The sequence below is a fragment of the Pteropus vampyrus genome, unplaced genomic scaffold, assembly GCF_000151845.1.
Source record: "Pteropus vampyrus isolate Shadow unplaced genomic scaffold, Pvam_2.0 Scaffold43, whole genome shotgun sequence".
Classification (NCBI taxonomy): Eukaryota; Metazoa; Chordata; class Mammalia; order Chiroptera; family Pteropodidae; genus Pteropus; species Pteropus vampyrus.
This window is the reverse complement of record NW_011888824.1, coordinates 7,815,282-7,840,419: the sequence shown is the minus strand read 5'-3', so window position 1 is coordinate 7,840,419 and position 25,138 is coordinate 7,815,282. Positions and strand designations below refer to the sequence as shown.

General features: G+C 33.6%; 1 protein-coding gene across 1 annotated transcript; it reads right to left on the bottom strand.

The window, feature by feature from the left end:
- Positions 1–325: 325 nt before the first annotated feature.
- SERINC1 (serine incorporator 1) lies at positions 326–24,437 on the bottom strand. The gene is made up of 10 exons (XM_011358765.2): positions 24,267–24,437; positions 14,645–14,806; positions 12,105–12,274; positions 6,425–6,504; positions 6,067–6,204; positions 4,250–4,419; positions 4,050–4,140; positions 2,536–2,680; positions 2,196–2,426; positions 326–901 (listed from the first exon to the last, which is right to left on the bottom strand). The coding sequence occupies exons 1-10, from the start codon at positions 24,303–24,305 to the stop codon at positions 766–768; spliced, it is 1,362 nt and encodes a 453-aa protein (XP_011357067.1). The 5' UTR covers positions 24,306–24,437; the 3' UTR covers positions 326–765.
- Positions 24,438–25,138: the final 701 nt, after the last annotated feature.

The window sequence follows — 25,138 nt, the reverse complement described above, 5'->3', positions numbered from 1 at the left end:
TTTTCAACAACTTCCTTATACTTCATGATTATCAAAATCTTTGTCTAAATTATTCAGAGTTCCTAGCGTCTCCAGTGAACCTACATTTTTGCATGTGTTTATAATGACCAAAACCAAGTTCACTATGTTGGTACAGAAGGCCATCCCTAACTCAGGAAAGATTACTACCTAAGTATTCAATTTGGTACCCATCAACACCAATCTTGAGTTTCTTTCAAGGCTCTGTCTCAATTTCCAGCATAAACTACACCGTTATCTATGAAACACTCCTGTATAAGTTTCTTAACTTTGTATCGAGGGAAAAACTTACTTCCAACAACTGGCATTTAAGTGACTTATTTATACAATTTTTAAATACCCATGTTCTTTCCAGTTTCCTGTAGGACAAGGCATCAAGTATTTCAAAAGGCAGCCATACACTTTTATAATTTCTGAGATAGCTAAAGTTCTAACACAATTTAAAAATCAAATTGTCAAGCAGTTTTGTTTAACTATTATTTTCACAGGTACACAGCAGATGATAAACCTAACAATGTCCACTTTTTCTAATACCATACTCATAAAACCTTTGTGATTCGGTCTAACACACATAACAAAGCGCTTGGCAAGAATATAATGAATAAAATGGCAAGCGGTAAATCTAATTCATGCCATAACAGGAAAGTTTCACGGCAAGCACACTCATACAACTTTACAAAACTTGGAAATACTGTTAATTTCAAATAAGCAATGATCAAAGTGGGACTTTCATGCCAGCCATCCCAGTCAGTCAAAATCACGATTTGTAAGAACAAGTGGTGCCACCAGTGTCCAAACATAAAGTACGATGCCAATCCAACTAGAAGAGATTTTCACCCAGACAGCTGTCCACTGACTTTTCATCTCACGAGAAGGCTCATACCTAAAATTTAAGGAAAATCAAAAGAGGGGTTGAGTTATCAGCCATCAAGCTACTAAGCTTCATTACTTCAGAAGTATGCTTTGTATAGAGCAGATATATAGCTGCTGACTCATCTGTTGCCTTGCTTTCTGTACTGCTTTAGTAGCTAATGTGAAGGTAAAAATCAGTAATTTTCTTTAAAGGAGTAAAGGATAGAGGCCTCTGAAGTAGCTCTTTGACACAATACTCAGAGGCTCTTTACGTATTTTTGGCTTAGTAGTTATGAGATAGCAGGGAAATTGAGTGTGACCTCTGGATAAATAAGATATTCTAACATAAAAGACTTATTAATCCTACTTTATAAAGAATATAATCTATTCAAAGCATATCTGGGGATCCATTCCCCTACCCTCGCCTTCTCAAATTTAAAAGACTGTGAAGGAAATACATCCCCAATTTGACTGATTTTTATGTAAGTGAAACAAACCCAAAATATTTTTAATCTAAAGTCTTAACATTTACTATTACTTGAGAGCTAAAGCTGTAAATTACTGAGAACTATGTGGATTTTTATAGCTTTATAAGCTGTAGTGTAGGAATTTTAAAAATGTATTTTTCAATAATAAATGCCAGTAAAGGCTGCTCAAAGAAATGAGGCAAAGAGTAATCTTTTTTCTACATCTTTTGCTAGTATTCAGAGTCTCCTTACAAGTTGTTAAAGATATTATGAATTAATAATTATTAAAAACAGAACTTCCCAACCCATACATAAAACCTTTCAGTAATCATTTGGACAAAATTAGAATTTTCAATAATAATAACTGCTACTTTCCTCTTACCAGAAAAAAATATTTATGGATTAGTTTTGAAATGATAAAAAAAGCATAAAAGAGTTCTAAGGATCCATCTACACTAATGTATTCACACTTCAATTCTGAAACCTTCAGAGCTTTTAATGACAAAATTTGAACAAAACAGAAGAGGTATCTTTTACTGTATTTTGTCAAGAACTGGTTACAGTATTTAAAAAATAAGGAAAAATTAACTGTTAGATCAACTATCAACATGTATTTTTGTAAGAAATGTCAGTTTCATGAAAATTTCCATTTTAATCTCTTTTAAGAGAGATCTGGAAATATTTCAATGTTTGTTATTGCAAAAGCAAGAAAGTAAAGCCTCCATTTCTCACAATGATCTCACTATTCATTTAGCTGTAAATTTTGAAATACACTGGGAGGATAAAAACACCATGCTTTGCAATGGAATTACAAAAAAGCCATCAGATTTTCCACATGCAGTTTTCATAAAACAGTACCTGTACCAGTTGGTAAGGGTCATCATGATATAAAGGGAAGCCAGGAAAAGCATGAAGTGAAAAAAGGAATAACTGTAAGTGACACCATCCTTTTCATTATCTACAGCTCGGTGCACATCATCTCCCTCCTCCAGTGATCCATCACTTCTGGCTCCACCATCTTCTATCAGTGTTGATTCATCACTTGTTAGAGTCAGTTTATTAACCTGACTATTGTTTGAAGTACGGATACTGCATGAAAGACAGTTTAGGAAGGGAGAAGAAAAAAGACATTTAAAAAAATGTTTCATGAGTTAATAGCTAGACTTTTTGTTTAAAAAAAAATGGTAACTTTTCTTACCTAGAATATAACACACACAATAAAAAGAGGATTAGTCCTATAATTCCTTGAGCATGCCACCACTGAACAGACTGTCCCTCCTTTGAGACAGTGGTTGTTGTATTGTACCCAATTATGCTTAGTAGACTTGGGTTGCAATTTGTTTCTGTAATATAAATTAAGGTCAAATTAAAATGTTAGACTAGTATAAAAAATTTATTTTTCAGAGTATTTAATGGTAGGTTTTTTAAAACTCCTTATACCCTTACCAATTCAAAAAAGTTTTGCTCGAAAAGGGCACAAGTACAACAAAAAAATACTTTAAGACAACTTGTATTTATATTAACAATGAGACCTTTTAAACTTTTTAGTGCTAATTTTACAGAAGTGCTTGAAAAAGTTAAATAATTTTATTTTCAACCTCTTGCAGGAGTTGAGAGAGAAGCATTAATAACCTAATGCTTATTCAGTTTCTTAACTCTTGTAAGAAAGAAAGATGGGGATTGGTAAAGTATTCACTAAAGTGTCCAAAATATGTTTCCCCTTTCCACAAAGCTGGATATGTCAATCACCAACCTATTAATGAAAATTATTATCTTAAAGCCATAAGAATAATCTCTAAATCAAATTACTAATAATTTTTTTCTAACCACTCGCCTGGACAAAATAATGAATCTTCACTAATATACTAAACAAAAACACCTTTTTCTAACTAGTGATAAAACACCTACTGAGTTTGTAAACGCAATGAAGCGAGGTTCAGATATTATATTTTATAATTTTTTTAAGGAAAAGAGACAATTTTCTTTTCCAAAAACTAATTCCTCAACTAATTTGTTTCATCTCAAATGACATATTGGCTTCTATTCCCACGGAATTCAATATAATTGGCCTATAGAGAGATTCATTAAAAAGCCCAATTACATTCACTTAAGTAGTCACAGGAAAAAAGAATAACTTATATGAAAAAGACTATACTGTTTACAAGTAAATCAACAAGCATGTGAACAGCTTTTACTTCTTTCTACCTATCATATACACTGTGCAAATTAGGAATATTTCTTATTAGTTTCTTATAATTTTGTTAGTAAAAGAAACTAAGTTAAAAAAATATAGTAATACATCAATGACAACAATGGTATTATTTCCATACTCTTAATTTTTTCCTTTTTAGTTTTTGCTAAATTGAGGTAACATTAGTTCATAACTTTCAAGTGCACATTATAATTCAACACCTCTGTATACACCGTACTCACCACCAAAAGTCTAGTTTCCATCTGTCACCATACAATTGATCCTTTACCCATTTTGCCCTCCCTCTACCACCCCTTGCCCTCTGGTAGCCACTCATCTGTTGTCTGCCTCTGTGAGTTTGCTGTTCTTTTGTTTGTTTTTTATATTCCACATGAGTGAAATCATATGGTATGTCTTTCTTAGAGACAAATAGCTTAATTTCACAAAATGACCATCTTTGAAAAAAATAAAAGTTGCAGGATTGATTAAAAAGAAAAAAAACTCAAGCAAACAAAACATACCTGGTTCATTGGTCATTGCAGACCATGTCAAATACATTGTGTACACTGTAATTACTGAAGATTGTAACAAACCAGATCTTGGTTGTGATTCCTACAAAAAATAATGAAACAATGGAGATAAATATTCTAACATGACTCGAAATGTAGGAAAACTTAGAATAATAGAAACTTCATAAAAACTAATGATATAAAGAGCATACTTGGATTTTTGGCAGTATAGACATTACAGAAGCACCAAGGCAGAGGAGCATGTTGACACTGATGAATGCTTTATTTTCTGAACAACTGGTTGGATGAGTATAATAAACAAAGAATAGTACAACAGCAACTAAAGACAGTAGATAATTCAAAGCTGTAGCTGATAACAAAGCTGTGAAAGAAACAGAATTGGACAATTAGATTTTATAACAAATATTAGGAAGTAGGCGTAGGCCTTGTTTTAAAAGTAATCTTACTTTATTAAAAATATATTTAAACAACTAACATTGTCAGCATTATGCAGGCTATAAAAGCAGGGAAGAATATTAATTCTGAACTTTATAGTCTTTACACATAGTTCACTATTATACACTTTCAAGTTAGCAACATACTGGTACGATTTTTATTAATAGTAATATCTATATTCAGAGTATGCAAAACATTCACATATGTTAACCATTGTTTTCAAGATACAGAAAAAAAAAACTAGAATTATTTGATGTTTTTAAAGAAAAGTAAAGGCATTTGAAACAAAATTATTTTCATTGTTATGTTAAGCCCATAAAACAACTCAATTCGAATCTTTAAAAACTTGTTGGTTATGCGAGAGTAAATCATGATTATTAAATAAGACAACCTAAGTTTCTTCTAAGTAAGTTTCAACATACAAAGTATATTCTAGTTTTTGTGCTAATGTGGACTCAATATACATATAGTTATGTATCTGCGTGTCACTGACAGGGGATCAATCCAACAGATATTTACTGAATGCCTACAAAGTTCCAGGCTCTGGGGATATAGCAGTGGATGAAACAGAAACTCTTGCATTAGATTTTGCATTAAAGATTGAGGTATTCTATATAAGTGAATTTTCCAAATGACCAAAGCTTATTTCTTTGAATACTAAACTTTCCTTATTTTAACCACTAAAATCAAATACCATAAACTAGTTGTGTAAGAGAAATATTAGGCTAGCAGATACGCTGGATTTAGCGTTCGCTGTGATTTAAAATTTTAGCTGAAATTCAAATCATTTCAAATAAAAATCTAGATTTAAGGCTACTTCTGAAAAAAAAAAAAATCAGAAAAATTAAGCAACATTGGGTTCACATTTCCACAAGGCAACTATTGGACGGAAATGAGTACTAGCCATGCACTTTAGATAGGGTTTTCATGCTCTCCGATTCATCGTAATCCCTATTATTTTCACAAGGATTGAATATGAACTTAAACCTGGCTCTCTTCCCTCATTCCTGTTACCTGTTTAAGCATCTGAATTTTCATGTTTTACAATATAACCATAGGACTCAAGCTCATCATTAATAAATGAACATTAATTACATTCTAAGAATTCCCTTAATGTTACTAACACACATAAAGGCATCCTTTGAACTTAATAAAATATTCCAGAGCTGCTTTTTATATATTTTTTCTGTCTGTTCATGTTTATGAATTATACCGCTCTTTATCTATTTCTAGCAGTCCTAGTCCCTTTAAAATTTTACTTTTAACATACTGTAGGCTATGAAATTAGGCTTAAAATGTTCATACTTTGAGAATAGGCTTTGGAACATCTATTTTTGCAATTCGGGGTCTTTTGCAGTATGCCATGGTTCTTAGGTCTATGTTCCTAGCTGATGTGCCAAAAGCTCTCAGCAAGTTGTCAACACAATGTGAGACAATGCCACTCAAACTCCTAAAGTAAAACCTCTTCATAGAAAATTAACCCCATAAAAATTATGACTTCCCTAGTCTACATTTCTGCTCTCATCTTCAAAATTCGACTATCCTGAAGATGTTCTGTAAGACAAAAACTTACCTGCATACCAACATCTTGAGTTTCCTTCTTCCATTTTTTCAACCCATGATTCATTCCACGAATGAGCAAAATCAATAAGTAAGACTAGCTGTATGAGGATAAAGCAAAAGGCACCTGCCATGCCTACATAAAACCACACTGAAAGAAAAAACATATACATAAAAGTGAGTGGCTGGTTCAGTTTTTACTATTTCATTTTCACAATTCAATACACAAAAGGGAAAGTAAAATTTTATATAAACACTGATTCTGCCAACCGGGGGCGGGGGGGGGGGGAGTAGAGTTACAGTTAGTTCCAGGAAATTGTTTCTTTATAAAATATCAATATCACACAATTTAAAAAAAAAAGATTTCTTACCAGTTGTAAAAGTTCCTTCTGGAATGAAGAAAGCCCCAATAATAATTGCAACTGCTGCAGCAAATTTAAAAAACCAGAATCTAAAACAACAGAATGATTTTTTTATTAATAACATTCAACAAATAAGTTTCACATATAAAATATTTTAAAAGCATCTTAAAGAATAGGTAGCTACACTTTATGTAACTGTTCTATTGTTTCTGATGATATCCTGAAAATGAGAAGTGAAGACTACTATGTAAACTGTTTTAGGACAGTTTTAAGTAAGATATATGGGTCATTAATTCATTATAATAAAATGAAAATATCAGTTCTATTTCACAGATTTATTTTATATGAGTGTGATAATATGTGAAAATGTAAGGTGAGCTGTATAATTACATAGGTTTCAAATATATGGTAAATACTCCATCCAAAACTCTAATAATAATTTAAAACAACCAGCTTTTAGGATATCAGCATCGTGGCAGTATAAGACATCCCTACTTTCTGCCCTCCCTATATTTAACAAATAATTAGGCATCCATCCATAAAAGTGTCTCTGTGGGACTTGTGAGATCCAGCAGCAACTTGTCAAAAGACCTAGGTCATAACAGGATCAATGAACAGTACCTCATCTGAAGGCAACTAGTAAAGATTTGAGATGTATGCTACGTCAAAGGAAAAAGTAGCAATGCAAAACTACAAAGAACATGAAGGATCAAAACATTTCACTGCCACAAGATAACAATAATCTTTCAATAACTGAACTCAATAGCACAGAATCTTGCAATCTAGCAGATAAAGAATTCAAAATTTAAGACCGAATCAGGAAGAAAATCTGAAGAGACCAATAAGAAGTTAGGATACTAAATCAGTAATTGAAAACCTCTCAATACAGAAAAGTCCAGGACCAGATGGTTTCACTGGTGAATTCCACCAAACATTGAAAGAATCAATGCCAAAATTTTTCAAATTCTTCCAAAAAAATTAAAGTGAAGGGGACATTTTCAAACTCATTTTACCAGGTCAGCATTACCCTGATGCCAAAGTCAAAAACTACAAGAAAACTACACACTAATTTCCCTAATGAATGTAGATGCAAACAACAACAACAAAAAGTTAACAAATTCAAAAACACATCAGAAGGATTATAGAACCATGACTAAGTGGAATTTATCCTTGGGATATAATGATGGTTCAATATACACATACCAGTAAATGTGATAATTGAGTGAAAAATAAAAATCATATGACTATTTCAATGGATGAGGAAAAAGTATTTCACAAAATACAATATCCTTTCATGATAAAAACCCTCAAAAAATTAGGCATAACAGGAACATATCTCAAAATTTTAAAGGTCACATATACAATACCCACAGCTAACGTCATACTCAACAATGAAAGAATAAAAGCTTTTCCTTCACAATCAGGTACGAGTTCAAAGAGTTCTCACACTCACCACATGGTACTGGATGTCACAGCTAGAGCAATCAGGTAAGACAAAGAAATGAAGGGCATCCAAATTGGAAAGGAAAGAGTAAAAAAACTGTCATTATTTGCAAATGATACGATCTCATTTATAGAAAACCCTAAAGACTCAACCAAAAAACTGCTGGAACTAATCAACAAATTCAGTGAAGATACAAGATATAAAATCGACATACAGAAATCAGTTTCATTTCCATACACTAACAACAAAATATCTAAAAAAGGAATGACAGAACTATCCCAATTCACAACAGCATTATAACCAATAAAATACTAATAAATTCAGCCAAGAAAGTAAAAGATCTATACAATGAAAACTACAAGGCTGTGATGAAAGGACCTGGAGAATATACAAACAAATGGAAAGATATCCCGTGTTCACAGATCTGAAGATTAATGTTGTTAAAATGTCCATACTATCCATCTATAGATTTGATGTAATTCCTATAAAAATTCCAATGGCATTTTTCACAGAAATAGAAAAAAACAATCCTAAAATTTGTATAAAACCACAAAAGACTCCAAACAGCCAAAGTAATCTTCAGAAGAACGAAGCTGGAGGTATCATGCTTACTAATTTCAAACAATCCTACAAAGCTATAGTAATCAAAACAGTATGGTATTGGCATAAAAACAGACATATAGACCAATGGAACAGAATAGAGAGCCTAGAAATAAACCTTTACAGATACATTTAACTAATATTTGACAAAGGAGTTAAGAACACTCAACAGGGAATGACAATCTCTCTAAAAGACAATCTTGGTAAAAGTGAATAGCCACAGACAGAAAAATGAAAATGGACTATCTTACACTACTCACAAAAATTAACTAGAACTGGAGTAAAGACTTGAACCTAAGACCTGACACCATAAAAGATACTAGGAAGATACTGATACTAGGAAGAAGAAACTGGAAAGAAGCTCCTTGACATCAGCAATGGCATTGAGTCTTTGGATAAAACAACAAAAGCACAGCGACAAAAGTAATAAAACAAGTGGGACTACATCAAACGAAAAAGATTCTACGCAGCAAAAGAAACAATAAAATGAATTTCCTACACAACAGAAAAAACAATGAATAAGAAGTTAATGTCAAATACATATAAAGAACTCTTATAACTCATTAAACAGTCCAATTAAAAAATGGTCAGATGAACTTTTTTCCCAGAGAAGAAATACAATGCCAATAGGTATATGAAAAGGTGCTCAGTATCACTAATGATGAGAGAAATATAAGTCGAAACCATTATGAGATATCTATCACCTAACATCTGTTGGAATGGCCATCATCAAGACAATAACAAGTGTTGGTAAGAATGTGGTTAAAAAAAAAAAAAAAAAAAAAGCCCTGTGCACTGTTAGTTGGAATGTAAACTAGTTCAGCCACTACGGAAAACAGTATGAAGATTCCTCAAAAAATTAAAAATAGTCCTACCATATGGTTCAGTAATTCTACTTCTAGGTATATATCCAAAGGAAATAAAAACAGGATACCGGAAAGATATCTGCACTTCCGTGTTCACTGAAGCATTATTCACAATAGGCAAGATATAAAAACAACCTGGGTGTTTGTCAATGTATGAATGGATAAATGAATTGTAATATATATACAACAGAAGATTATATAGCTATAAGAAGGAAATCCTTGCAACATGGGTGGACCCTTGAGGGCATTATGCTAAGTGAGATAAGCCAGACAAGACAGATACATACTAAATGATATCACTATATGTGGATTCTGAAAAAGCTGAACTTGTAAAACCACCACCATTCTTGGTGGTTACCAGGATCTGGGATTGGGTAAATTGGAAGATGTAGTTTAAGGGTACAAATTTGCAACCAGTAAGTCAATAAGTAAGTCCTAGAGATCTAAAGCACAACTTAGTGATAGATTATAAGCATCAATTATGTATTAGAGACTTCGAAGTTGCTAAAAGACTGGACCTTATTTGTCCTCACCGCAAAAATAAATAATGACATGATGTGATAAAGGTGTTAGCTAACATTATAACATTTAATCATACTGCAATACATAAACATTAAAAAGCTTTGTATCCCTTAAACCTATTCAACTATACATCAATTATATCCTAATTTTTTAAAAAAGCACATGTAACAAAGATGGTTATAAGAGTTAGAGCTACATGCATATTACTTTGAAGAGTTCATATAGCTGTGATTGCCATTCTGTAATGCATTTTGAAAAGTGTTTAAAAACATATCTAATGAAGACGGTTATGCGTGCTAAAAAAAAAATAAAGCCAATGACTAAAGAGATAAAATAAAATCAACCTGTTATAGCATATTTTTTCATTACTATTTATATTTCACTTGTTCATTCTTCCTGTCTTTGGTAGCGTATATTAATAAGCAATAGCAGAGACTAAAATTTTTTTTTTAATTTATGGGGTGGAGGAAGAGACAAAATTGAACACATTCAAATAGAGTATCAAAAATGGTGCTCTATATTGAGAGATTAATAACAGACTGTGAAGTTTCCTTCTAGGCTGTCCAATGCAATCAACCATTTAGAAAGCAACCGCTCTGTTTAGGAATAAAGTTTTTCATTTTGTCTGCATTGTAGGTCTAAGTAACCAAGTTCTGTTTTATGTAGTTAGACTGGTCTACCAAAAGCTAAAAGGAGAAAGAGGAATAGCTCAAATTACTAGTCACAGCTGTGGTAGATCGCTTCTTAGGACAAAAACATAAAACACTGTGCATCAGAGATTATACCACTAAATGATCCAAGGCTATTTAACATTTATATTTCCAGTTTGACATTTTAAAGTAGACGTGAGGATTTTCTTACCATTGAGCATCATAAATAACAAAATAATTTGGCAAATTGTGTAAGTTTATTTTACTTTAATGTTTCTTTAGACAGACTCAAAATTACTAAGAGGCTACCCAGACTTTTATAGTCACGTACCACATAACATTTTGGTCAATAACAAACCATATATACAATGGTGGCCCATTAAGATTACAACGGAGCTGAAGAATTCCTATCGCCTCGTGACACTGTAGCTGTGGTAATGTAATGCAACACGTTACTCATTTTTTTGTGATGACGCTGGTGTAAACAAACCTACTGTACTATCAGTCATATAAAAGTATAGCACATACAATTAGTACAGTACACAGTATCTAAGGATGCTAAAAAGCAATTGTTAATGGTTTATGTATATACTATACTTTTTTTTCAAAACTTATTTTTTCAATTACAGTTAACAGTCAACACTAGATTAGTTTCAGGGTATGCTATACATTTTTTTTATTTTATTATTATTTTTTATTTTATTTTTTTCAGCCTAGACAGTGGTTTAATAGTAACGGTGTTTTAGAGAACTACATCTTGGATATGCTGAGACTACATCCCACCTGCAGTGTGAAGAGTAAGCTATATGTCTACAGTGGCTTCAAGGTGCACCTAAAGAATGGAGCAGCCACAGCCCACATGCCATGTACGTGCCATTTTTACTAAAACTATGATGCTAAGGACAATGAAAGGGCATGTTTGAACTATGTTCTGATGAAGGAGAATGTGGCCACATTCACTAGTCGGGCAAGCACTTATTTCTTTTCCCCCTGAATCAAGGAAAAAAGATAACAGTGTACTCTTTTCAACTTACATAAAAGTTTTCTGTAAAACAGTATGCTGTTATGCCAGTGGCGGCCTCATACAGCTTGTGTTTACATCTCTTGACTGCATCATTTTTCTCTCGTATTTGATTTAATCTCGTGGTGCTTTATAAATACAGTGCAGCCTAAGTGTACAAGGATTTATGAAGTCTACAGTAGTGTACACTAATGTCCTAGGCTTTCACATTCACTTGCTACTCACTCACTGACTCATCCAGAGCAACTTCCAGTCCTGCAAGCTCCATTCATGGGAAATGACCTATACAGAAGTACCATTTTTTAAATCTTTTATACTATATTTTTACTGTACCTTTTCTATGTTTAGATACACAAATACTTAACACTGTGTTGAAGCCACCTACAATATTCAGTACAGTAACATGCTGTACAAGCTTGTAGCTTATAATAAGCTATATTATATAGCCTAGCTGTGTAGTAGGCTATACCATCTAGATTTGTGCAGTGCACTCTGATGTTCTTAAATCAACGAAACCGCTTACCAACCCATTTCTCAAAACGTATCCCCATCATTACGCAGAACATGACTGTATTCAAAAACTTACCCATTGTGCACTGCAGCTCTAGGATCACTGCTGCTCTTCACTTTGATCATTAATAGAGAGAAGAGAAGATAGAACATAGCCAAGCCAAAGCACAAACGGTATACAGCTTTGTAGCCAACAAGAATGTTACAAGGGACGACACCTTTCTCATTCTCACAAAATCCAGGAATCTAGAATAACAAAACAAGAGTTTGTGATCTAGAATTTTTTCAAGTAAAAATGAAAATGCTGTGTAATCAAACAGTTTGAGTAAAGGTTTAAAAATTGAAGTCAGCTTTCGTTTATGCTGAATATGTAATCAAAGTTAAGTCTAGAACATTTTCATCAGATAGAAATTTAACTTTTCTCACTTAAGTGAGCGGATGATAAACTATAAATAACAATCCTAAACTAGATGTGACTTTCAGACTTAGTCTAAATTTTTAAAAATTTGCATTCTACTGTGATATACTAAATTCTCTATAAAAGAGAAAAATAAAACCAATGAAAGTTTAAATAGTGATAAAATAACTAAGTCAGTTTTTAAATCCTAAAGAGAACAATGATGGCTTTTCAAAACCAATGCTACTTAAATTCATTTTGAGTTTTAGTCCCTTATTCTAGAAGTGTTACTTCTGATAATGAATGGATTTGGGTTAACAGAATAATTGGTGGTAGTGATTTTACTTTTTAACGTAGAATCCTGAAAAAGACTGATGACCACTTCAGAAAGTCACTTTAGAATCAGGATACGAAATTATAATTTTAAGTGAAAAAATGGGATTAGTCCTCCCTGAGAGCTACATACACTATTTGTATGTATGAGAATGAATGACTTCCTCTAGAAAATGTTAAAGAAAACCAATATGGTAAAATATACTTGTTAATTTGGCCTTTAAAATCAAGAACTTAAAATTATAGTTACACTAATGAAGGAGCTACTCCCTTTTGTTAGTTTCTACACAGTCAATAAGCCCTTTCTTGGTCTCACTTAAATCCTTTCTGACCCAGTTGAAACCTTATGGCAGTATGTACTTACCCATAATCACTTGCAACACATACTGGCTAGCACCCTTAATTATCCCACCCCCTTAGAGCAGCATACTACCTGGCCAATTACCATCATTAAGTTAATTCAGCCATCTATATTAATGAAGTTAAGCTGGTATAGTAACAACCCCAAAATATCAGTGGTTAAAAGAGCAAAGGTATATTTCTTGCTCATGAACATGTACATAATTGGTCCTGAGTAGTCAACTCAGGAATCCAGGCTGCTGGAGAAGCCATCATCTCAAATGATGCACAGGTTGTGACAGAAAAGGAGATACTACATCAGCAAGTAGAGGCTGATGTGTATCACTCACAACTCACTGACCAGTACTAGGGACACGGACCTATGTATCACAAGCACTCTAGGAAATGCAATTCTTTGGTGATCTTCAGAAAGCAGAGAAGCAGAAATATTTGGTGGTAAGAACTAACATCCACAACTAAACTAATCATAAACATGGTCAAATGGATCTATGACGAAAATCAATAATCATTTATTGGCTTATACCAAGACTTAAACAACATTAACTGAGCATCCAGATATGCCATGTACAATGCTACCTACTTTGAAAATCATAGTAATTTCATTTCCCAAACTCACCATTTTTCTTTATCTCAAGGCCAACTCCAAACAGACAACTGTAGAAGTTCTCTGACATACATACTCTCTCTAAACCTCAAATTTTCTATTCATCTTGCTTTGGAGGACAGCTAACTTCTCTATCCCTTCTAATCATTCTCTCTCTCTTCCCCGCTCCCCACTCTATTCCTCCCTCTTTTCCTCCCTCTCTCTAACACTAAACATACACACAAACATACGCATGTGTGCACGCGCACACGTCCTGCAGTACCCCTAAGTCAACATTTTACGAACTAAATAAATTGGATTTTCCTCATTTCCTTTTACAATCTGACTTCCTGAAAAATTTTTTTTAAATAAAACACCTTATTTTTTTTCTGGATTACCATGTTTCCTTCTGGTTGTCTAAGACCAGAGCCTTTTCATTATTTAAAATTCTATCACTGCCAATATTTAAATCTAGATTCAGTCCAAAAATCTATTTCAAGCCCTTGATACACTCCTTGACTACACCATTGCAGCAGCCTCTACAATTAACTGCTTGACTTCTAAATTATCAGATTGATCTTCCTAAAGCATATGTACTCTAGTCCAAAAAGCTTTGTCTCCATGCTGCTTCCTATTTTTTAATTTCTGAATATAACAATTCTACTCAATCTCAGAATGTCCCTTTTTCCATGAAACCCCCAGAGATTCTGACATTTATTTGGTTAGAATTACTTATTCCTTCTTAATACCACAGCATATTTTCTGTACCACCATCACAGAATTTAATAAGCTGCCTTACATTGTCTTTCCTAAAAGATGATCAGCTACTAAAACTGGGATTACATATTATCTTACTTCGTACATTATTCTGTTTCTAATACACAAAAATCATTTTCATGCATATGCACACTGTATGTTCAGTTAATCGTTAAAAAACACTAACCTTATTCAGCTGTTCTTCCATTCCTGGTATTAACATTACACAAGCTACACACACTCCAACAAGCAAGAAAAGTGCATAGATCAACCTAGTCACAGTGGAGTTGTTTCCACTAGGACAGCATCGGCACAGCAAACACGGGGCACTGCCGCACAAACATGGTATCTGTGAAAAGAATATTAAAAACCAGTATAGTTTAAAATGATAACAGTGAACATCTTCATTCTATCCATTCAAAAATGAAAAAGAAAACTGAAGTTAAAATTTTTATTATGAAGGGATAAAAGTTATATGATTCACATACATTATCTCTAAATTATGAAACTTAGTAACTTCTGGGTAAAGATGAAGCTAAATCAAACATTAAAATGCTTGTCTCTGTATCAAGCAAAATGAGTAAAATCAGTTAAAAGAAAGGGAAAAAAATCAGCAGCAACTATAGTTGAGCTAAAAAAAAAAAAAAAAAAGAAACAGAATATTCATTGTCATAAGTCCATCTCTAGCACCTGCACATTAGCCCCAGAAATCATACTAGTGAATTCACAAAATTCTCAAATACTCCAGAAGAAAACAAGTGAATTGGTATCCATATCTTTTCTCTCTTAGGACTTGGTGGTAATGGTAACTGAAAATTACTTCTAGAATTAGGCAAAATAAGATAAGTGAAAACTAGGGCCAGCTAACTTTCTCCAATAGAACTCCACATAAAGTCAGGCCAAGTTCGAGTACCAGTGACTAGACTTAGCCTACTACCTTAATCAATGGAAAAAAATAAATGAAACATGGTTTTCATACAATTAACAATAGGCAATACAGGATGGTAATTTCTAGGAGAGCGAACAATGTGAGCCCTATGACGGGCCCATCATTCTGCCTGGGGAATTTCCAGTACAAGAAGTGCGATCCAGGCAGAGGTCAACAGTCTACTTGGGCTGAGACAAAGTTGGGAGTTCAGGAAGTGAAAGTAGCTTCACTGGGCAGAATCCTAGAGAGGAGAAAGCTACAGAGTGAGTGCTAGAGATCTGCAATCTTCAAGTTGAGTCTTCAGGAGAGCAATGACCAGTGCATACATTTGAAAAAAATTACCCAGGAGGAGGGAGGAGTTGGTATTCCCACCAACTAGAGTGAAAAATCCTTGTAATCCATGAGGCATTGAATAGAGTTATAAAGTTACTACTCAGGAAAAAAATCAGCCATAAGATTAAAGGCCACTCCAGTGTCACTTAACGAAGCCTAAAAGCAAACACCAAAAAGATCCAATTCTCTTCAAATAACTCACCTATGTCCAAGAACAAAGCCTAAGAATGTTTTTAAAATACAAGTATATCCAGCACCTTTGTCAAGTATTGACTGATGATATTTATGTGGGCCTATTTCTAGGCTCTCTATTCCATTCCACTGGTCTATTTGTCTATTCTTTTGCCAATACCACAGTCTTGATTCCCACTGCAGCTTTGTCAATCCTCCAACTTTGTTCTGCAATATTGTGTTGGCTGTTCTGGGTCTTTTGTCTTTCCATATAAACTTTAGAATCAGTGTGTCAATAGCCACACAATAACTTGCTAGGATTTTGATTGAGATTGCACTGAACCTACAGATGTTTGAGACACTGATAGCCTAACAATATCAAGTCTTCTTAATCTATGAACACAGAATATCTGTCCTTTTACTTAGCTCTTTGACTTTGTTCATCAGTTTTGTAGTTTTCCTCCTATCAATCTTGTATTTATTTTGTTAAATGTATACCTAAGTATTTTGGGTATTTTTAGATGCTAATGTAAATAATATCATGTTTTTAATTTCAAATTCCATTTCTTAATTGCTGGTCTATAAGAAAGTGACTTACTTTTGTAAGTGACTTACTTATTTCCTAGTAACTGCAACCTTGCTGTATCTGCTTACTAATTCCAGAAGTTTTTTCTCAAACCTTTTTTATTTTTTACATAGATGATAATGTCATCTGTGAAACAAAAGACCATTTTATTTCTTCCTTCCCACTCTGTATATCTTTTATTTCCTTTTCTTACTGCATTAGCTAGAACTTCCAGGATAATGTTGAAAAGGAGTGGTGCGAGGAAACATTCTTGCCTTGTATCTAATTTTAGTGAGAAAGCTTTGAGTTTCTCACCATTAAGTATGATGTTATCTGTAGATGTTCTGTTAATATTCTTTATCAAGCTGAGGAAGTTCCCTCTACTCCTAGTTTACTGTTTTTATCATGAATGAGTTAAATTTTGTCGAAGAATGCATTTTCTACCATCTACTGATGTGATCATGTGATTTTTTTTTAAAGGCTGTTGATGTGATGGATTACATAACTGATTTTTGATTGGTAAACCAGCTTTGCATACCTATGAATGTTTATAGTAGTTTTATTCATAACTGCTCAAATTTTAAAGCAACCGAGATTTCTTTCAGTAGGTGAATGGACAAATGAACTATGGTACATCCAAGCAATGGAATACTATTACGTGCTTTTAAAAAAAAAAAAAAAAAAAAAAAGGGCAGGCATTATCAAGCCATGAAAAGACCTGGAGGAATCTTAAAAGGATATTTCTAAATAAAAGAAGCCAATCTGCAATGACTACATACTATATGATTCTGGAAAAGGCAAAAAGATCAGGGGTTGGGAGTGGGTAGAGGGATGAATGGGCAAGGCAAGTTGGATTTTTAAGGTAGTGAAATTATTCTGCATGCTCCTATAATGGTGGATACATATTTTATACATTTGTCCAAACCCACAGACTGACTACCCAACACCAAAAGTAAACTCTAACTTAAACTATAGACTTTAGATGATTATGATGTGTCAATGTAGGCTGATTAATTTTAACAAACATACCACCTTGGTGGAGAATGTTGATAATCAGGGAGGTTATGGTATGTGGGAATATATAGGAAATCTGTGTAGCTTCCTCTCAATATTTCTGTTAATTTAAAATTACTTTTTAAAAAGTCTTTTAAAAAGTATATATAAAGTATGTATAAAAACACATTGTGATCAGGTGGGGCTTAGCAGAGGAAAGCAAGTCTGGTTAAGCTTCTGAAAATCAACCAATGCAATTTATCATATTAACAGACTGGAAAAAAAAAAAAAACATGGTCATCTCAATGGGTGCAGAAAAATCATTTGACAAAATTCAATTTCCATAATAAAACAAATAAAAAAAAGTTCTGTAAACAGGAAATAGAATATCCTCAAAAAATCTATAGCTGCTATCCATACTTCATGGTGAAAGTCTAAATGATTTCCCCTAAGATCTATAGCAAGACAAGGATATCTGCTCTCACCACTTGTATTAAAACGTCACATTGGAGGTCCTAGCCAATATAACAAGGCAAGACAAATAAAGAAAAGGTATAACACTGGAAAAGAAGAAAAAAAAATGTCTCCATTCATACATAATTGTCTACATGGAAAATCCCAAAGAAATTAAAAAATGCTACTATAATTACAAGTGAGTTTAATAAGGTCATAGGATACAAGGTCAATGTACACACATCATATGCCTTCATACTAGCATAAAACGACTGAAAACTTAACTAAACCAAATAAGCTAAGTATAAATCTAACAAAATGTATACTACATCTCTAATGATGAAAATTAGAAAACATCGATATAAATTAAACCCTTAAACAAATGGAATGATAAACTAGGCTTACATTGTGATGTCAATTATTTCCAAACTGACCTACAGATTCAATCCAATTCCAATCCCAGCAGGTATTTGGTAGAAATAAACCAGCTGCTTCTAAAATTTATATGAGAAGGCAAAGGAACCAGAATACCCCAATTTTGAAAAGGAATGGTTAGAAGACTCATACTACCTACTTGAAAACTACTTTTAATTTAAAAGTGACTTTTAATCAAAATAGGATTGGTCTGGGCAAAAGTATGGACACAAAAATAGAACAGAGTTCAGAAACAGACTTATACAAATATAGTAAAAGGATTTTTGGTAAGTGTCAAAGCAAATGAACATAGGAAGGATAATCTTTTTAACAAATAGTGCTGAAATTATTTATTTTAAAAAAATTACCTTAAGATTTCTTAGATACAATATGAAAAGCACGACCCACAAAAAGAAAATGATAAATTGGGCCTCATCAATATTAAGAACTACTTCTCTTTGAAAGCGGAGAATGAAGACAAGCCACACTTTAAAAATATATACATATTTGCAAATCAGATAGCTGAAAAACCATTTGTATGCAGAATATAAGGAATTTTCAAAACTTACTAAGAACACAACCAAAACGAAAAATGGCCAAAATATTTGAACACTTCGAAAAAGAAAATATATGGACAGCAAATAAGCACATGAAAAAGTGCTCAATATCATTAATTAGGGAAATGCAAACTAAAATCCTGAGATACCACTACATGCATATTAGAATGGCTAAAATAAAACTGATAATACTAAGCACTGACAAGGATGTAAAGTAACTATCGGTCTCTTTGCTGGTGAGAATGAAAAACAGTATAGCCTTATTGGAAACCAGTTGGGCAGTTTCTTATGTCAAACACACACTTATCCTTTCATTCAGAAATTCCAGTGCTAGATATTTACCTAAGTGAAATAAGAACTAACAGTTACACAAAAAACTTTTATAGGGATTCTTACAGCTCTCTTATCACCAAAATCTAGAAATGCCCCTTAACTGGTTAGTGGATCATTAATGTGTGGTATCTAAGCAATGAAATATCATGCTACAATAAAAAGAAATAAAGCACAATGTAAATGAATCTCAAATGAATTACACTAATTAAAAAAAGCCAGACTCAAAAGACCATCTGCTGTATGATTCTATTTACATTATATCTTGGAAAGGCAGAACTTGGATAGAAAAAACTGGTTGACAAAGATGGGGACGGCAGAATTTTTTATGGTGATAACTATTCTGTAGTGGTTACACAACTACACGATTTGTCAAAACTCACAGAACTGTATACTACGAAGCATTAATTTTATGTAAATTCTATTAACTAAGAAATGAAAAGAAAATATATAAAAAGTAATACAGAAGGAAAAATAAAGACAATATAATAACATAAAGGTAACTGGTGCTCTTGAAAGAGAGAATCCTCTAAATAAAACAAAGAAAAAATGACAAAGATATAACAAAAGCTTCCTTAGATGAAGAAATAATCTGTATTTTCCAAAGAACACTATTTTCCAGAAGAAAAACAATGATAAAAGATTTAAAATCAGACATATTTGGTTAATTAATTTCAAAGATAAGTAAAAGCTCTTCAGATACAGGATGATAAAAGATTTAAAATCAGACATACTTGGTTAATTAATTTCAAAGATAAGTAAAAGCTCTTCAGGCAAAAGAAACAAGTCAACTGCACAGGAGATCTGTTGGGAGGGTTTGGATACCAGGGTGTTGTAACAGAACACAATCCATAGAAATCACTGCAAAGTTCTGAAGGAAATGGTATACAGCTGACCCTTGAACTATACAGGTTTGAAGTGTGTGGGTTCACTCATATGCAGATTTTTACAAATAAATACCTAAACTTTTCGATCTGCACTTGGGAGTCCAAGGATGTGATGAACTGACTGTATGCATTGATCTACACCATTTTATATAAGGGAACTGAACATCCATGGATTTTGGTATCCATGGGAGTCCTGGAACCAAGTCCCTGTGGAAACCAAAGGTAGTTACATTTGGGAGAGTCAAAATTTAGATTTTCAACTGCTTGGGAGTCAGTGTCCCTAACTCCCTTTCACTTTCAAGGATCAACTATACTATTGTACCAATCCACAATATCTCTCAAGAATTTAAGTTTTAAACATGAAAGAATTTAGATATTTCAGCATCTGTGAACTGTTTTTGAAAAATCTATTAAATGACATAATTTGGTCAATTAGGAGATGGCATTAAGATTTTTAAAAATTTGAGAGAAGACATGGTAAAAAGGAATGCTTTGAGCTTTCCACTTAAGTGGAGGGTTTATTAAAACAGAATGCTGGGCCCTAGTCAGTGTTTCCAATAAGTTTCCTAGTGTACTGATGCTACCAAGTCCAGGGAATACATTTTAACAATGACTAGTTTAGTTCAAAGACTAAGCAACTATGGAAATTATAATGGCCACATATAAAAAATAATACCAAAGAAATTCTACTTAAAGATGGCAGACTGAACATATGAATTTACTCATATTCCCTTCAGAAACACCAGTAAAATGAAAAAGGAAATTTTAAAAGAAGAAATAAAAAGTCAAAAGAACAGATTATATTTGGAAGACAGAGTATAATAACTGACTTATCAGAACAAGAAAGTTGAATGATAACCCATCAAAGGAAAAAATTAAGAAGCAATAAAATTTACAGCAGAATCTCCAAACAAATCAAGAAGGAATCGGTGGCACAAGATACCTCCATAAGTGAGGCAGAAAGGTAGAGATGAAAACAGGATTGGTTAAATGTCTTTTTAAAGAGCAATTAAGACTCCAGGTTTTATTCCATTTTTCACTCTGGACAAATGAAGAGGATAAAGCAGGATTTCTCGACTCTGGCAATATTGATATTTTGGGCCAAAGAATAGTTGTTGGGGTATTGTCCTGTGCACTATAGAAAGTTTAGCAGTATCTTAGGCCTCTACCCACTAGATGCTACTAGCACTTCTTACCTCAAATTACAACACTGCAAAATGTCTACAATCATTTCCAAATAAATGTCCCTTGAGGGGCAAAACAGTGCCCAGTTGAGAACCACACCATAGAAACACTGCCTTAGAAAAATATTTTTAAGAAACTCTCCTAATGAAGAAATGTTTACTTACCATTCAGAAATTCCTTTACTTTTATTACTTTTTGTTAAACTAAGGAAAAATTAGACTTAATGTTTTGTCTAAAAAACATGTCTAGCATGCTACCATTCCTAATAAAGTATTTCCATCTATTCATTCATCCATTTGTATGTATGCATTGGAAGAGAAAGAAGTCTATTGGTAGTGAGATTTTTTTAGTGACATTTTAACTTCGTACTATGCATTGCCTGACTATTCACAGCAACTATGAATCATTTCTACAAAAACAAGCCTAAAAAATAAAAGTACTAAAAAATAAAAATCTAGCAGAAGCTGGCACAAAATAGACAGTAACAACTTGCTGTTTCTTATTAACTACTTAACTACATTAAATGTCTTGGGCAAAAAATAATAGTTACTGTATACAAGGTCCAGTCATCTAAAAAAATCAATTCTAGTCACTAACATCATCACTGAGACTGGGGTGGGGAAAAGTGTTTAAGCAGGCATACATTGCTGGTAATATAGGTAACCGATTAAGCAAGAGGTCCAAAGATATTTGGTAGTGTTTAAAGAAAATACCAAAGAGATTGTCATGCATGACACCAAGGATTATGAATAATCTAATTCTAGGCCACTTAATAGCAAAAAGATCAAAATGAAATAAAAAATTTAACATTCCAATCTCTACGCAGTAGTATCACATGTAATTTTTCTCTTATACGTATTTTTTCTATAGTTCAGAAGTTTTCTACATTTGCTTTATAAATTAGAAAAAATTTTACAAAAATTGATTAAGCCTAAAGAAACTTGAGCAAAGGAAAAATGAGGTTTATTTGTTTTAATTCTGGCTTAACTGATCTAATTTAATGATTTGAATACTTTTGAAAATTTGAATATATTTTTAATTCGTCAAAACCTCTAAAGCATACTAACTGTCAGGACTGTGGAAGAAATGGATTTGTATATCACAAGGCAAATTTCCCTTCTACTGCTGTGGAACTGTACTAAAATCAAGCAATTCAGGAATAAAGAGACAGAGGCACCAGGAAGAAAAGGGAAAAAGGTGACCTGAATTGCATACTACAGAATCCATTCTTAGACTGGCCACAATATCTAGAAACGTGAATAACCTTGGCCACCTAGCCTCTCTATCTGCCAGAGATCTAATTACTAGAAGGAAACTGCCTCTTTACTACTTTTCCAATGTACCTTGACATTAAGTGACCAATAGGCAGTGACAACTGTATCACAGTTTTGTAGTCAACAAAGGTAGAGAACTAAGTCGGAAAAACATTAATAGAAATATCATTTTTCCCATATTGTTCCCTAAAGTTATTTTCTTTCTGATTTAAAACACATACATATTGGGAAAAAAAAAATCCTTAAAGTTTTTTTTATAAACTATAATTGTCCTTGAGGCAAAAAGTTTGCTTATCAATGATCTGGAGATGAGAAAACACATACCCTTCCTTTTAAATCTTTACTGCATACAAAGAACATGTGCACTTGCTAACTGGACAAAATCCGACTTTATGAATCAAATTACACTATATCTCTTCCCCAACAATGAAAACAATCTTATAATAATCATTTATTATTTTGTAATACTTTAGTATACTAAATAAATTTACTTTTGCATAAAAAAACTCAATACATTCAGGTAGATTCTCTAATTTCTTGAGATAAAAATATAATACGTTTCCCTGTCCATCTACGTGAAATATAATCAAGAAAAAAACCTCGGTTGGCGTAACAAGTCCACGTATTATTTTACTAAAATTTAGCATTTATAGTTCAAGCCACATCAAGTAATTGGTATGTAAAGACAAGGTATGTAAAATAACCAAAATGCTGACGAATGTATATAATGCAGTCATTTGGGAAGTCAGACAATTGTTAGAAGTGGAATTTAGAATTCAAAGATTAAAGAAATATAATTTGAATCCAAATATCTCATCCCAAATTACAAATAACTTTATTAACTATTATGTCAATGTTTTGTCTATTTTTATTTGGAGGTGTGTGGTTATCTTAAAGTTTATCTGTACTATCTAAATCAAGAAATGTTGCCACTTTAATGAAAAATACTTTCACTCTAACGACATTATCAAAATGCAATGTACACATGATTAAACATGAAATTTCAAATTACACAAGAATAAGTATGTCAAAACAAGATATTTAATACCGCAAAATTGACCAGCTTTTCCAGATACATAAATTACTTGAAGTACTGTATGGTAATTCCTCATACATTAAGGACCCAGTCGAAGCATAGGGCTATTCATTTCAAAAGGATATTGCTACATATGACTACATCAATATTACTGCCAGGCTGTCCCAAATAACGGGCACTTAATTGTAGTCTGCGCGACAGAACAAAGAGGCCGACATGCCACTAGGGATGACAGTGCTGCAGTCTGGGGTCGCTGGGGAAGAGATGACGAGAAGAGATGCAGTATTCCGTAAAAGGAAAGGGCCTACAACCTTTGTAGAGAGAGCCTACGCAGACACAAGAGGGGGTGGGAGTGGGGGGGAAAGGACCTGGGAAAATGAGAAGCAGCTTTCACGGAAGACGGGTGGGGGCAGGAGACTACCAGCTTGCTTCTTCACTTCTACCACTGGAGTCATCCTCCCACCGCCACTGCTCCTCAAGGCCACCCGCTCAGTTTTTAGCAAGACTCAGAGCCCCGAAGCTAAGTTGAAGTGACCACAGGAGATAAGAAGAAATAGAGACGGAAGGCATCCCTCGCTGGGTGGGGTGCCACCTTCCCGCCGGGGCTCACCCAGCCCCACTCAAGTCCCTTTGTTTTCCGCCTCCCACGCTAGTACCCCGAAGGCTAACAAAAACCACCTTACCCAGCTCGCCATGGAGCACAGGCCCAAAACACTCCCCATCTCCAAAACGTCGCAGGAGAGGCAGAAGCCAACAAAATGGAGACAGCGCCACTCTCGCCTTTTGAGACTTATTTACGATTTACGAGCCACTTCCGGCGCAGAGCCGACCCCGCCCTTCATGCGTCACTTCCTCTGAGGCCTGGGCGGAGTGGAGGAAGCCGTGGAGCTGAGAATGCATATTCGCAACCGTGGAGAGGGTTTCGCTGTAATGCAGGGCTGACCGTAGTTTGCCAAATTAAGAAAACGATGTGAGAAAAACCCACCTTATTTTTTACTTGAATTTGAGTATCGGTAGAGGATAGAGCTGAGGTGATGGTTCATGCTTTGCCCTCCGTCAGAGAAACCTCTCTTTTGTGAGATTGCCTTTTCGATGTTCATCCATCGTACCTCCTCTTCTCTTTTCCTACTTTTGCGTCTCCCCCCACCCCTTCCATCCTCAGTTTACTCCTACAGCCCACTGCCTAAGAGAAGTTTTATTGTAACATTTCTATTCATTTGGGTGTTTCCAGTTCTTTGTAGCAATTATGTTTGCTGTTGACATGCATTTTAATTTCTTATCCTATTAAGATGTTGAAGTTTGCACAAAAATTTTAAATAACTAAGACATACTAATTATAAAAACCAACATTGATTTTGTCGAGACATTTGGAACCCTTATTAGGTGATAATATACATCTGCAGGGACTTGTGTTCATTTAAAGTTACTAGTTCTTATAGTGATTGCTCTCAGAAGATACTCTGGGAGAAGAGTGTCAAATAAATAGCCATTGTTATAATAAATTGTCATAAAATCTACAAAAATTGATTGGGTGAAGGTCAGGTAACACCTACGA

What these genes read in the sequence shown, in the direction of transcription:
- SERINC1 (XM_011358765.2), bottom strand. Translation starts at nt 24,305, where the DNA reads ATGGGGAGTGTTTTGGGCCTGTGCTCCATGGCGAGCTGG. An exon ending in TGTGCTCCATGGCGAGCTGG is followed by an intron (nt 14,807 to 24,266) that starts GTAAGGTGGTTT and finishes TTCTTTTCACAG; the next exon opens with ATACCATGTTTGTGCGGCAG. An exon ending in ACCCTTACCAACTGGTACAG is followed by an intron (nt 902 to 2,195) that starts GTACTGTTTTAT and finishes CTTAAATTTTAG; the next exon opens with GTATGAGCCTTCTCGTGAGA.